The 15,084-nt window shown below is 48.4% G+C and overlaps 1 protein-coding gene across 2 annotated transcripts in view; it reads left to right on the plus strand.

The window, feature by feature from the left end:
• The window catches only part of LOC133121589 (signal-induced proliferation-associated 1-like protein 1), an 84,681-nt gene that overhangs the window by 55,706 nt on the left and 13,891 nt on the right, over nt 1-15,084 (plus strand). For both annotated transcript variants that reach the window (XM_061230881.1, XM_061230871.1), the window contains exons 5-13: nt 1,175-1,363; nt 1,457-1,631; nt 3,434-3,537; nt 4,103-4,260; nt 7,641-8,220; nt 10,958-11,232; nt 11,978-12,250; nt 12,943-13,092; nt 13,946-14,091. In XM_061230881.1, the coding sequence (XP_061086865.1) occupies nt 1,175-1,363; nt 1,457-1,631; nt 3,434-3,537; nt 4,103-4,260; nt 7,641-8,220; nt 10,958-11,232; nt 11,978-12,250; nt 12,943-13,092; nt 13,946-14,091 (2,050 nt within the window). The remainder of the gene's footprint in view (nt 1-1,174; nt 1,364-1,456; nt 1,632-3,433; nt 3,538-4,102; nt 4,261-7,640; nt 8,221-10,957; nt 11,233-11,977; nt 12,251-12,942; nt 13,093-13,945; nt 14,092-15,084) is intronic.

The following is a 15,084-nucleotide window of genomic DNA, read 5'->3' on the forward strand; positions in this document are numbered from 1 at the left end:
TTTACTATAGTTTACCTTGAATTAATATTTTCATATCAAATTAGGTATTGCGTAGTTGTACTGCCAAATACATCAGTACCAACTGCAGCAGGCCCAATGAGTAGGAAGGAAGCATTGTTAAGCCTTACCATAAGAAGAGATATGCCTTTGGACAGGCACATCTACAATCTGCAGGAAGCAGGCCTTAATTAACTACGCAAACTGTCACTCCTGCGGTCTTTGCAGACTGTTTTGTGTGTTGTAACCATCCCTGACTCATTCAGCCATGATGAAATGACCAAGTTTCATGAACCTGCATGTAGAATGTACGTTTGAATGTGCACATGAGAAGTGTGGTAAGAAGCAGCTAGAGTTGGATAATAAAATAACACATGCACTTGTACAGTTTGTGTCTATTATGTGTTTGTTACAAATTCATTAACTGCCGTAAAATTTTATGCTGAATGTGTTGAGAAGAAAGCTGATGGTTTTAATGGATTCTATTGTCTGTAAATGAAATTTGAGAGGACGGAGAAAGTTTGTTAAAAGCAAGACTTTACTTAGCAAAAAAAACCAAAAAAAACAAGGACTCGCAATGTACTGGAAAATATTTTCGGAACAAATTGAATTTTAACTTGGAATTACATTTAGAAGTATTTAATTTAGAAAAATTACATTTCATAAACATTGTTACTGAACTGAAATGAGTATCCCTGGAGGCAGACTGATATCGCACCATCAGGTATCATTGAACACATCTGGCTGAAGGAGTCTTGGGCGTCCCTGACAGTGAAATGTGACTATCTCACTGCTCTCATCTCTCCTTGGGAAAGGGGCGGCGGGTGCCCCGCCCGCTAGGCCCAGTCATCCAGCGTAAGAGTAAGCCATCGGCCCGGTTGCGCTCGACTGCCTCCCAGCAGCGTATGATAGTGCCGTGATTGAGTTCAATCCGAGTTCAGTACACAATGAGCCCTCTGTCACATTACGTTTGGATAAATCCCCTCTCCGGTATTGTGTTTCACTCCATCCATCCCAGCCGTTATGTACCTAGCGGTGGTCACAGTGCTCACGGCGAACCTCGCTCTCTTAAATGTTGGGTTGTCTTTGAGCTGTGTCCCCTCCTCTGCGGATGACTGGGGATTTGTACGGGTCGCTCAGTCCTCTCCTAGTCCTAATAGCGCTCTGCTCCCCCCAGCTGACCACGTTGAGGGGCTCCATTCTGGAGGACGGCGTGCCCTCCACCTCCAAACACGGCTCGGCCCGCGGGCTGCCCCTGAAGGAGGTGCTGGAGTACCTGGTGCCCGAGCTCAGCGCACACTGCCTGCGGCTCGCCCTCAACACGCCCAAGGTCACCGAGCAGCTGATGAAGCTGGACGAGCAGGGGGTAGGTCCCGCCCACCAGTCCCGTCCCCGACAGAGCTGTTTCGGGCAGCGCACACCCTTAACGATCCCCCTCTCCCCCCCCCTCTCCCCACAGCTGAGCTTCCAGCTGAAGGTGGGGATGATGTACTGCCAGGCTGGCCAGAGCAGCGAGGAGGAGATGTACAACAACGAGGCGGCTGGCCCCGCCCTGGAGGAGTTCCTGCAGCTGCTGGGGGAGCGCGTGCGGCTCAAGGGCTTCGCCAAGTACCGCGCCCAGCTGGACACCAAGAGTGCGTCCCGCCGCCCCCCTCCCTCTCACATCACCTGGGCTGGCCTGGGCTGGGCTGGGGGGTGGGATTTGCAACAGGGAAAAGGAGGAGAGGGCAGAGTACTTTAACTCAGGAACTAGGATATTGCGATTTTGCAGGCACTGCAATGATGTCGTGTCTGGATGCGTGTCCTGTTTTTCCAGACACCGCCTCCTGTCCTGTGTCCCTCAGGGGGTCTTTGAGTCATATCAGTTAAAACCCCTTGTTTTTTAAAATCGCGTAATCCGATATCTTTTCTTAATTTGCTGCTTTCCCCCCCCCCACGCAGTTATTCTGGCCTCAGGTTTTGTTGCCGTTCTCATCATTAACTCCCGTTAATCGCTGTAATCCTGTAAACGGCTTTACTGAACAACTGGCCTCGGTCTCGTTCGCTGCCTCTCTTCTGTTTTCCCTGTTTCTTTTCTCTCTTTTTCTCAAGATTCCCTTTTAATTAGCCTGGCTGCCTCTCCCTCTCTGCTCGGTTTCTCTCGCTTTTTCTCGTCCTCCCTCTGTCTGGCTCCCCCCCCCCCCCCCCCCCCTCCCTGGAGCTTGTGACTCAAGTCACCCGCATCGCGGCTGGCACACACGCTCCACTACGCCCTTTATGCCCGTAACGAGAGCAGGAAATCGGTCCCGATCCCAATCACGCTCATAATCACATTTCTCTATTTCTGCAATTTCCTCTCTCCCCCCGACCTGAATTTATCCTAATCCGCTAAACGGCCTAATGTTTTTAAGTCAAACTGGCAGTGGCAGTGGAGAACGGTGAACCTTAACTAGCTTAACTAGCCTCTCAGTGTTTTTACTCGAATATTAATCTGCTGTGAGAAGCAGTGCCTCGGAATGGCACCGTGACTCTTTTGTGCTCTAATTGTTCAATGGGAGTGGAAATCGAATGCCTCCCTCTGGGTTAGACCTCATTGTTGTTTCTTTGTTACCTAATTTAATTAGCTGTAATTACTTTCAGTGCTTTTTCTTGCTCTTAACAGCAAAGTTTTTTTGGAGAATTTTTCCTGCGTTTTCACTGTTAAGAAAGGCCCCTGTGGTGCTGTCTCAGAAACGGCTGCTTTGTGTTCTAATCAGTGTGATCCTGAGAATATCGCTGCCAGAGCTCTGCAGATTGGAAATGTATCTAGATTTCCATCCCTGTTATGCCTTGCTTTCTCTGCAACATCCCCCTTTTCCCTTGCGGTTCCTGCTCAGCTGACATGGCCGCAGTCCAGTCACAGGGCTCAGTTAATTAATTTGCCATTCCCCCGTTCTGGTGGGGAGTACCCTGCTGACAAGGAACGGCTACTGCCTTACTGCACAACTCTGCATGGCCCTAGCCTGCAGTACTGTGGACAAGACCCCATTCTGGACTGCGCAATACATTACTGTAATGACAGCCAGTTCTTCAATTGCATGCACCACCCAAGAGCCTCAAAAGTGGGAGCTTATTAAACAAAAGACAGTTAATGTTGACCGTCTCTCTAATGATGCCTGAAATTCCCTCCCTTCCACCTCTGAAAAATGTAAGAAAGCCTGCCATCTGGGCTATGTGTGAGATGCCAGTGGAGATATTGAGGTGTTGTGACAGAGATTACTGAGATAAATGACTGCCTTCAAGGTCTTGTCGTGAGAAGGACATCTGTCGTTTTGGGCGATTTGTCATGAGATACAGCAGGGTCCATGAAATAGGAGATTCATGCAGGACTTTCAGCCAGTGAGAAGTACACATGCAGAATGCAGCTGCAGTAGAACAATGGGGCTTATGGGTAATTTGAGTTGACCGTGTCTTACAGCGGATTCCACCGGAACCCACTCGCTGTACACCAACTACAAGGACTATGAGATCATGTTCCACGTGTCCACTATGCTACCCTACACTCCCAACAACAAGCAACAGGTAAGACCTCAGTCGTATCACCCTGTAGTTCTGATTACAACCAACAGGTAAGGCCTCCACCTTATCACCCTGTAGCCCTGATTACAGGTAAGGAAGAGGTGGGCAAGGACGGCTATATCAGTTTCAGATTTTCATGTCAACTTCTGGCCTTAATTACACAATTAGATCATTAGTGACATTTCTTCATACAGTATGTGCATGGATCATAGTCAAAGACTGTTCTTGTATTCGTATATGAAAAGTTTTACAGTGATCTAATCTACAAGTGAACCTGTGTTGGTATATACAGCCAATTTACTAATTTAGCCGGGGTACTAGCCAGAGTACAGGACTAGAATTGCCCTTCCATCAGGTAAGGCTTTGACCTTTAATACTGTGCAGTGACAGCCACTCGGAAATGAAAATATACAACTGAAGTAGTTACTGAAAGAGTGACTGAAATTGCTTGGACCTCTTTTAAAAACAGATGTTACTCCTGAAGTTTTAAGTTAAGCACCTTGGCAAAAAGTTTGGCAAAAGTTTTGTTAGCCTAACCAGGTATTGGCTATGCTTCCGTTTTCCGCAGTTGCTAAGGAAACGGCACATCGGGAACGACATCGTGACCATCGTGTTCCAGGAACCAGGAGCACTGCCCTTCACGCCCAAAAATATCCGCTCGCATTTCCAGCACGTCTTTGTCATTGTGCGTGTGCACAACCCCTGCTCCGACAACACCTGCTACAGGTGAGTCCCTTCCCGTGCTGATGCTCACTCACTCCTCAGCAGTCTTTTGTTGGCAGCACAGTGGTTTTATTATTGTTGACTGGTCAAGTTCTCCCACCGTTTCCCCCTCCCTCCCGCCACCACCACTCGCCTAACCGGGCCCCGAGCCTGCTCTTCCAGCTCGCTGATACGCGTCTGCTCCTCACTCCAGCCTCAGCCAGTCGCACGTGCCGCTCCAGCCTCAGCCAATCGCTCGCGCCGTCCCCTGGCCCCCGGGCGGCGGGGCAACGGAGCGGTCTGAAGCGGTTAGCGCTATGCTTTTGAAGGATTCTCCCCGGAGCGGAACGGACGAGGCTTCTTCAGCCGCAGAGCCGTGCTCCTCCTGCTCAGAGCTGGCCAGCACGTGGACGGGTCCCTTCTCCCGCCCAGGACACCGTTCTGAGCTGTGGTCGTCGTTTTGAGGGAAGTGCCTGGTTTTCTCTGAGCATGGAGTACGGGAAGGATCGGGAGTAAGAAGCGTTGGCTTTACCAGTCTTTCCTCTGGAAGAACAGAGATAGGATTGTTCAACTGCCTGTGAGGAAAACTTTCCTTCTTTTCTCCCTCTCAATCTTCTCCCTCTGTCCCTCCCTCCCTCCTGGACCACCACCTATTTCCCTCTCTTCTGATGTGATGGAGCTAATGGACTTGCTAATTTGCGTGCTAACTCCGCATAAGGGCTATTACGTGCTGTTTTGATATCTCACTTCGTTGGCTTCTTTGCTGCCCAGGTCAGTGTGTTCTGGGGATCAAGAATTATAATTGGCCAGTGACGGCATAGGCTTCAGCATCCGTGGGTTGTTGCCAACGTCTCTCTCTGTAGATGACCTAGAGTGAACCTGGTGGGCACCTTCTCCCCACCCTCTCGCAAACCACAGACTGGATGCTGCTCCTCTGTGTAATTTTTTGGCTGTCCATCAAATTTGCCCCGTGACGCTCCTCCGTTTAATTACTTTTCCCACCACGTCAGAAATTGGGCAATAAGGCGAAGCTCGGACAGCTGGTAAGGGTTCACGTCGGCATTTAGAAGGGTTTTTGTGGGCTGAGAGGGTTTATTGGAGCCACTCGAGTTAATGTTTCCCTTTGGCGTTTTCGGGCTGTAGTTAGCATGTGGCTTGGTCTCATGTCACTTTGGACTACAAGGTTTTTTCATTGTGCTTAAATACTGGACAGTAGTTGGGCTAGGTGCTGTTCTGAAGTTGTCACTATCGTCCCTTGCTGAACATTAGTTCAAATTCATTCAACCTGTTTGATGGATCTCTTGGTAGTGATGTTGTTAGTCTCTACCCTGCTTTCTTCTGCGAGATACATGGAAGGACGTGGAGGTTCAGCTGCCTCCAGACTGCTTGGAGGGTTGTTATCTCAGGGGCTGGAGGACTCTTGTTCTCACAAGGGCTGTATCACCCTAGACAAATGGATTCCAGCCATGTCAAGTTGTCTTACCCTTTCCATGGACTGAAAGTTGGTTTGTCTTGGCAACCAAGCCTTCGAAATCAACCTACACTATGTATGTTTATTTTTCTCTAACACAGCACAGCCTTTCGTGTCCAAAGTGAGTCGAGTCCGTTTTACCAGTGCAGAGTTCTCTTCGTTTTCTTAAGACCCTTTATGTTTGCTTCGTTGAGCATTTTATTAAATGTGAAGTCTTGAACTGTGTTTATTTTTTTGAAAGCTTTTAGAAATGTGTCTCTGTTCTGTTTGTAGCTTAAGCCTTCATTCACTGGAATGAATGCAGGGTTATTTAATGGTGCTGTGTATACTCTTCGCTCTGTTTGACCAACATTATACTTGGGAGAAAATCCTGACACCAGCAACCTGTCAGTTTGTTTATGGGAAATGAGTCGTTGAACAATAGTGCCAAGACAGAATTGCAGGTCAGTGTCTGCCTCATGACTAATTGATGGTAATTCAACTCTCAGGTTTATTGTAGTACAATAATTTGACTTGAATAGGAGGAATATATTATGTCACCCAGGGAGAGCCCTGCCTATAGGATGACTTACACTGTTCTTTATACTGTGAAGTGAAAGGCCTAATATGGAACAATAGCTGGAGGAAGACTCTTTATTTAAGACAAGGGTGTTTCTGTTTTCATATCCCAGACCTCATCTTTCTCCCCCCTCACTCACTCAATCACTCACTCACTTACTCACTCACTCTCTCAGGAAGGTTGTGGCTTTCCGGTTGTGGCTGTCCAAGCAGGGCAGGAGTGTTACTTGAGTCGCTTGTGTAACTAGAGGCCACTTTCTGCGGTCAGAGCCCACACCCCCACAACCCCCACCCCTTCTGTTCTCGGGCCCTCAGGGGCCGTCCCTGCCCTGTTCCAGCGATCCTCTATAGCGTGGGTTCCCAGTGTTTGGAACCGGGGGTACTTTCCAAATAAACCCAGAGGTCTCTCCTCCTCGCTTCAGCAAGCAGCCAGAGTTCCACACATACCAGACAACACAGGAAGCTGTACTTGTCCATGCTGGAGAGGAAATGAATGAAAGACAGGGGGCAGGGGTGGGGTGGAGAGCCTGGCGCTCTGTCTGTGCACTCACACGGATGCTGTTAGTGACGGTTCACTGTATGAACCCGGAGACCAAAACCGGGAACAACTCATTCCAACTGTCCCCCCCAACACCATCCCTGTGGGTAGAGCAGCACAACATAGAAACTTTTAAAGTGATTTTATTTATTTATTTTTATTTTTTTAATGCCAAAAAACGCTTTTGGATATTGTGAAAACAGACTGGATGAATTGGAAAAGTTTCCAAGTTGCCCCGACTTTCATTCGTTGCTTTACTCAGCCAATTAAGTTTTTTCGCGTTGTTAACATGCCAGTCTTGAAGAAGCTCCTGAACGAACAGCAAATGCTTGAAGGAATTATTTATAAGTTGCTCGACAGCAGAGCTCGCCGTATAAGTAGCCTTGATCAGTATGAGGGCTGGCGTGTCTGATCAAAGATGAAAGTCTCAGAGCTGGTGAGCTTTGATCCTTAAGTCATCTCAGTGTAGACTGAGCGAGACAAGTATATATTCCAGAGTGGTACACTCCACGCAGTTCAGCAGTACAGATCAACTCCAGTTATTTGGCTCCCCGGTGTGTGCACTGCCTTTTGTTTGGGGGTAGAGCCTTACTGGAACTGTTGGCTGCGATAACTTTAAACTCAGCAGGAGAAACGGCTGATACTGCAACAAACCGTCCATGTCGACAATGAAGCATGACGCAGGCTTGGGAAGCCCTGTTTGAAAGCCGTGTTTTGAATGCACCATTCCAAAAAAAAGTGTCTCTTTGACACTTCCACAGGGCCGCATTTGGGCTGTGGTCGTTCCGCCACTCGCTCACCTCCTCTCTCTTTGCCCTCTGTCCTCCTCTCCTCCAGCGTGGCTGTCGCTCGGTCCAGAGACGTGCCCTCTTTCGGGCCCCCCATCCCCAAGGGCGTGACCTTCCCCAAGTCCACCGTCTTCCGGGACTTTCTGCTGGCCAAGGTGATCAACGCGGAGAACGCCGCCCACAAGTCGGAGAAGTTCCGCGCCATGGCGACGCGCACGCGGCAGGAGTACCTGCGCGACCTGGCGGAGCGTCACGTGACCAGCACCCCCATCGACCCCTCGGGCAAGTTCCCCTTCATCTCGCTGGCGCACAAGCGCAAGGAGAAGACGCGGCCCTACACGGGGGCCGAGCTCCGCAGCCTGGGCGCCATCACCTGGGCCGTCCACGTGGAGGACCACAGCGCCGGGGCGGAGCTGGAGGGTCTGCTGGCCGTCTCCAACGAGCTCCTGGTGCTCCTGGACCAGGAGGCCAAGGCCGTGGTGTTCAACTGCTCCGTCCGCGACGTCATCGGCTGGACCCTGGGCAGCCCGGCGTCCATGAAGATCTTCTACGAGCGGGGCGAGTGCGTGTCCCTGCGCTCCGTCAACAACAACACTGAGGACTTCCGCGACATCGTCAAGCGCCTGGAGGTGAGGGGGCTGCTGGGTTATGTAACGCCTGGGGTTATGCCATCGTGATTTAGGGTTTGTCTCGCTCCCGGGGCCGATCGGTCCGGACGTATCGCGATTACAGCACGGAGCGGTGACCTAGCTTTAATACAGTTTTTAAAAAGAATGTATTTGGTAAAACGCTGATATTAAAATAGAACGTAAATGGTCCCTGTTGCAAGCTGAGGTGTAATAAACACATAATGTTAGCAGTAGAAATGGCAAATAATGAAGTTCAACACTCATGGGAAATTAATATGTAGAATAATTCATAATTTCAATCACCGAGACAGCCCAATGTACTACCTGACATTTTGGTGCAGTCTTTTTCCAATGGTTTATTATTGAAACGATTTTGAATTAAGTTATTTTTCCTCAGCACATTCAATTCTATAGTGTGTTCCTTGTTTACCTGAAAATGTAGCCTAAATTGATTAATACACCGTTATGTATATGTATAAAAGCATGCAGACATGGCTCAGCTGTTTTTCAGACCAAATGTCAGAATGGGGAAGAAAGCTTGTTGGTACCAGACAGGGTGGTTTGTCTGTCTCAGAAACTGCTGATCTCTGGGATTTCCACACACAACAGTGTCTAGAGCAGTGCTAGCTATGATGAGCGATGTTACTGAGAGACCGTGATTACCTTTGCATGGTTCTCTTTAATGAAAGATGTGCCTTTTAACCTCCGCGCTTTGTGCCTTCGACTGTGATGCTGTCTGTCAGTGAAAAACATTAGCTGGAATCCCGTTTTCCTGTCTCTCTTGATGTGGTTGCCTGAAGGAGGGCACCGTGTTAAACACGCGCTCCTGTTACGCGCTGCCGGCAGGAAAGCCCAGCCAGGATGTGTATAATTGCGTTTCCTCGCACTCTTTCGGTGCACGCACCATTTAATTGGAAGCCGACGCATCCGGTGCCCATTACCTCTGACGGCACCCACCTGTACGTCTGAAACCTCAGCCTGCGGCGGGTAGTTTTTGCACTCCAGTCCTTTCCAGCTTCAGACTCGCTTCAGAGTTCCCGTGGATGAACAAGTGAGTGTAGGGAACCTCCCTGCAAAATTAATCGATAAAATAATAAGTCAGGTTTGATCCCTTGGGTGTTACACATCCACAGCAGCCAAGAGAACAGGTTCTTCCCCACATGCCTCTGTTTATTCTCGGTCGTGTGGGTAATTCACTGATTAAGGATTTCTTCAATGGGTTAATGGCAGGGCCGTGCTCGATTAACGCTGCTGTCGTGTGGCATTCGCAGTGCCCCGTCGGTTTGTGCGTCAGCGAGCCCGCGATGCGGGGCGGGTTCAGGAAGCCCTGGACGGACACAGCTCTCTTCCCACATTCCACCCCGCTTCACCTACCGTCCCCCTGTCAGCCTCTGTTTATTCTGGTCTGGAGTGGCTCTCAGGGCCTGCCTCTCAGGGGCTCTTAGATCAAGTGCTCTCCTTCCTGTTTCTCTCCTTTACCCCGGCCCCCTCCTCAAAGATGTTTCTGCTGACTGCTATGGGCCTATGGAACTGAACGATTGCAAAGACGTTTGCCTCTTCAGGCTAACAACATGTTGGGCTTTGTCCTCAAACACTTTTGCAAGGGTGTTACTTCTGCCATTTTTTATAGTAATACTGAAATGAACAACAAATGTATGAGTAGGGTGAGGGGGGGAATTCACATTGCATATGACCTTGCTTTGCCTGGCTCATTAAATATCAACAATCCTTGAATCCATTGTTTTTTATGTCGAGCTTTCAAAGTTCAGTAACCGCGGGAATTAATTTTTACTCGCTGGAAGTGACTGCTTTTAATTTAAATAACTGTGGACGCAGAGTGTTAAAGTCCCACCCACCGCAAAATGGTGACTGGACTTAGGAAGTGGTTTTAAACTTTGGTAAATCCCATGGGGAAAAGCCTAAAAATTCTGTCTTCTCATGAGCAAACAATTACACAACCTCTTTCTCAAAAAGATGTGTTTTGGGTTGATTGTAAAAAAGTACATATTTAACATTTTATTGCCAGATTTATGATATCGTTAAACTCTCAGTAGTCAGCAATGGAATATCTCTCTGTTGCATAGTTTTTTAATGATATCATAAATCTGAGGATAACATTTAAACATTTTTTACAATGAAGATGTGTGAAATGCATCGTTTGGAGAAAGAGGTTGAAGATAGTTTTTCTGTTTTGGAATTCCCATGGTTTCAAACCACTTTCTGGGGCCAGTCCCTTTTCTCGCGGTCGGCAGGACTCTATTGCAATCTGTTTGTCCTCAGTTAATTGTCACTAACATCCCAGTCCTCATAGTGCTTGTATTACAAATTTTACATAGACATAAGTACACAGACACACGCACACACATGCGCACACATACATACGGAATTGAGTGCGTTTCATTGTGCGTGAGTGTGTGTTTATATACTCATGTCTATGTACAATTAAACAAGTAATACAGGAACTATGAGGACCGGGATGTTAGTGACAAACTGGGGACAACAGATTGCAATAGAGAGTCACACACACGCATACGCTCACACACGCACTCACTCGCACGCACAACGCACACGCACACACACAGGCACATATGCACAAACATATACACACACACACACACACACGCACATACACACACAGGCACATATACACACGCACATATACACACACACACACACACATTCACACACACACACACACACACACAATGAAACTCAACCCCGTACGCATCCCTGGCAGCTCCTGACGAAAGGTTGCGAGACCACGGAGATGACCCTGCGGAGGAACGGGCTGGGCCAGCTGGGCTTCCACGTCAACTACGAGGGCATCGTGGCGGAGGTGGAGCCCTACGGCTACGCCTGGCAGGCGGGGCTGCGGCAGGGCAGCCGTCTGGTGGAGATCTGCAAGGTGGCCGTGGCCACGCTGTCCCACGAGCAGATGATCGACCTGCTGCGCACCTCCGTCACCGTCAGGGTGGTGATCATCCCGCCACACGAGGACTCCACGCCCCGCAGGTACGCCGGAGCCAGGGCTCATCTGTACACCCGTTTATGGAGCTTTTGCTCCTGAGAGTTGATGTGTGCCAACTGGAATAGCCATATTCTAACTGGAATAGGCAATTAGATGCACATCATAATTGGGCATGATAACAATTGGGATGAATTGGAGTGCTCCTATATTTTTCAGCTTGGGAGCACATACTCCTCAGAAAATAGTTTTAGCGTAGAAGCGTGATTATAGCCGACTCTCTTACTGTGCGCCAGTTGTGGTCAGTTGCTGTCTTTGTCTTATATATAAAATATATTGTTCTTAAGTGGCAGTGGTCAGTCCTGGTCCTGGAGAGCCACAGGGTGTGCTGGCTTTTGTTGTAACTCTTCACCTGAGTAGCACAGCAATCGATCCGTGAAAGGAATTTATTACACCGCTAAGTCAGGGCACCTGGTTTCCTGGGTCTGAATCTGTCACTGACCTTAAGGCGAAACCAGAAGATTTGTGTCTCTACAGCACCAAGACTGAGGATCACTGCTAAAAGCTTAAAGATTTAGGGCCAGTTTCACAGACCCAAATTAAGCCTAGTCCGAGATTGAATTACATTGTGAATGGAGCTTATCCACACAAAACTCAGTTTAGTCTAGGACTGAACGTATTCTTTGAAACTAGTCCTTAAAGTTAAAGTTGAAGTTTCTGACATTAAAAGACAGGAGTGACCTGTGGTGAGTTATTCCTAGGTTTTAAACGTGTGTACGCGGCCCTCTCCAGGGGCTGCTCGGAGCTCTTCCGCCTGCCCGTGGTGGAGTATAAGAACAACACAGACGGCGTCCCCTTCGAGTACAAGTTCCCCTTCCGCAACAACAACAGCAAGTGGCAGCGCAGCCCGGCCGGCTCCCAGCAGCCCCTCTCCGCCTCCCCCCAGGGCCCCGGGGCCAGAGCCGTCAGCCTGGGGGGCAGCATCGGCAAGGCCCCTCCCTCCGACAGGGCCGCCGCCATCCCCCGCAGCGTGTCCAGCGACGGGCGCCCCCTCGACCCCAAAAGGTGGGAGACCCCCGAGTGCTCTGCTCTCCTCTCCTCTCCTCTCCTTCCCCAGTTTCACTCTCAGACCTTCACTAACTCCAGTATGAGTTTATTTTACTGGCCTAGTATTTAGTGGGTAAATACCAGCTATAACAACTATTTTGTTTTCAGAGGTAAGTACTATGAAATGGGCTTTAAACATACGGTGCAGTTCGTAAGTATTTGGACAGTGGTACAATTTATGCACTCGAGCACATTGGATTTGAAATTAAAGAATTAATATGAGGTTAAAGTGCCATCTTTCATCTTTAATTTCAGCGTATTTACATCCATATTGGGTTATATGTGTAGGAATTATACATAGTCCCCCATTTTAGGTGTCAGTTAAAGGACAAAGTAAAGGTTGACTGCCCTTTAACCTCATATTAATTCAAATTCAATGTGTTGGAGTACTGAGCCAAAAGAACAGAAAATTGTACCACTGTCCAAATACTTCTGGGCTGCACTGTATTTTCATCGTACTTAAGTTTGTTTCATGGTACTTACTGACTTTTTCATATCACTTGCCTCTGAAATCCAAATTATGACCTAATATTTACACAAGTGGCTGTATATCCCCCCAGTAAATGGTAGGTAATTAAGTAAGAGTTACCCTAACTCCTCCTTAATGTTTTGTGACCTCTCTTTCTCTCCCTCGTTCTCCCTCTCTTCAGGTTCTCCCCCGGCTCTGATAACTACGCGCTGGCCTCCTCCATCGTGATTGGCCGCTCCGGGCACAACCGTAACTCTCCCAGCATCCTCTCCTACAGCGACATGGGCCCCGTCAGCTCCGCCCACTGGAGGCAAAAGTCCATGCCTGAGGGGTGAGAGAATAATAACGACTTAATTTAGATAGCACCCTTCCACCACAGCGCGTTTATATGAAGGGGTAAAGGGCAGGACAGAAATTATTAAGAAATACAATAAAAACAAAAATTATAATCCACGTACACTGAGCCAAACACAGGCCAAGCTGCCAGACCATAATCCAAAGATCTGGCAGCTCTCTCCTCATCCTCTTAGCCGTTTCGTGCATGCGGGATCAAGACCTCCATGACCTCATTGTATTATTTTCTTCTTTGTTTTAAAGCTTTTGGTAGTGTGTGTCCAACCCCCCCCCTCTTCCATTTGATTTATTATTGTTTGTATTCTGTAGCATAATACTTTGCAGGGCATTTAAATTACACCGCATCTCAGACAGGATATTAACTAAATGATAAACAGAGATCTTATGTTGAACGTCAGAATGTTTTGATTGTAGTACTTTTGGTATAGGAAGCTAAATTGTAACATTTTGAAAGCCGATAAAATACTAAATACTGCATATTAATCGTGGCCTCATGCTTTGTACTTGTTAGTCTCGCCTGTGACTGTGTGCTCGAGAAGCCCCGGCTACACAGCCAGGCATACTAAAAATTAGAACTAAAATTAGCTTCAACAACATTGGTATTCATGAAGCATTATTAATTAATCCAGTTTTTATTCGTGGAGGAACATGGTCTACTTTCATTTGCTTCTCTAATGAAGTCTAATGACATTCAGCGAGGGGATTTCGCCGACTCTGGGATGGCTAAATGCTAAGCAGCCTGGAGGCAGGAGTGAACGGCTGGTGAATGCCAGGATGTGAGCAGACCCTGGGAGTGGAGTCATTGACGTCTCCCCGCTCCTCTCTTCCAGGTTCGGGGGAAACAGGAACTCCCCGCTGCCCGCGGACAGGCAGAGCGCCGGGGAAGGGGGCGGCAGCAGCGGAAAGTCCACGCCCAATCGGCCGAGGGCTGAGGAAGGGGGCGTGGCCGGGGGCGGAGCCGACAGAACTCCTGCGGGTAAGAGGAGAGGGAGACGGAAGGGGGGCGTGGCTGTAAGAATGTACACCACGCCTGAAAGATTCGGGTGGGATAGGGGGCTTCGAGGCGGGGCAGGTGCCAATGTCACATGACCCGATTACTAGCCATAGGATTGGTGCAGAAAATGGTTCCGCTTCTGGAGATTTCCATGGTCAAGGGTCAGGGCTGGACCTCCTGCTGCTGTGGACCCATAAGCCAGGCGCATACCCCTGAATCGCTCCAGTGAAAACACAGCTGTACCTCTCAGAGGCTTTGGAATTTGCTGCGGATTAGAAGTATCATTCCGACTCAGTGTAAACACGGCGAATCCTCCCCCGGGGTGAGATCCCGCCAGGCGCGGGAGAGCCGGGCCGCGGCAGCTGCAGGGATCAGATAAGCCCGTCTGTGAAAGCGTCCTCTCTGTTGGGCCTCTCCCTCAAAGAGTCGTCGGTCACAGACGAGGGAAAAGCCTCACAGTTCCTGTTAACGCTCGCCGACATTCACAGCATTCATAAAAACCCCAGCCTCCTGCCAGCAGGAAGCACTGGGGGCAGAAAACCCTTCTTTACACGTCTGCGTTTTAATAAGGATTTACTCGCCGTTTCTTCCTTTTAATCTTGCTGCATTCTGATAACATTTATCCGGTTCATGTGAAGTTGATGTTTATATGTCCAATATAATGGTTTTTAAGAATTGTGAAGAAAAAAAGTTTGGTAACACTTTATTTTACAGCCTGTTAATTGCCTTGTATTTACTGCGTAAAGCCAGGTATTAACTGGTGAGCTATTTTGATTTTATAGGTAAGTGCTATGAAACGGGCTGTAAAGTGTATTTACATAGTATGTACATATGGTAGTCGGCATTCTCATTTTGTTTCATAGTAGCCTACTTACCCCTGAAATCGAAGTAGTTACCTAATAATTACACAATTGCTGTGTACTTACCCAGTAAATACTAGGTAATTAACAGGCTGTAAAATGAAGGGTTACCAAA

The sequence above is a fragment of the Conger conger genome, chromosome 1, assembly GCF_963514075.1.
Source record: "Conger conger chromosome 1, fConCon1.1, whole genome shotgun sequence".
NCBI classification, from domain to species: Eukaryota; Metazoa; Chordata; class Actinopteri; order Anguilliformes; family Congridae; genus Conger; species Conger conger.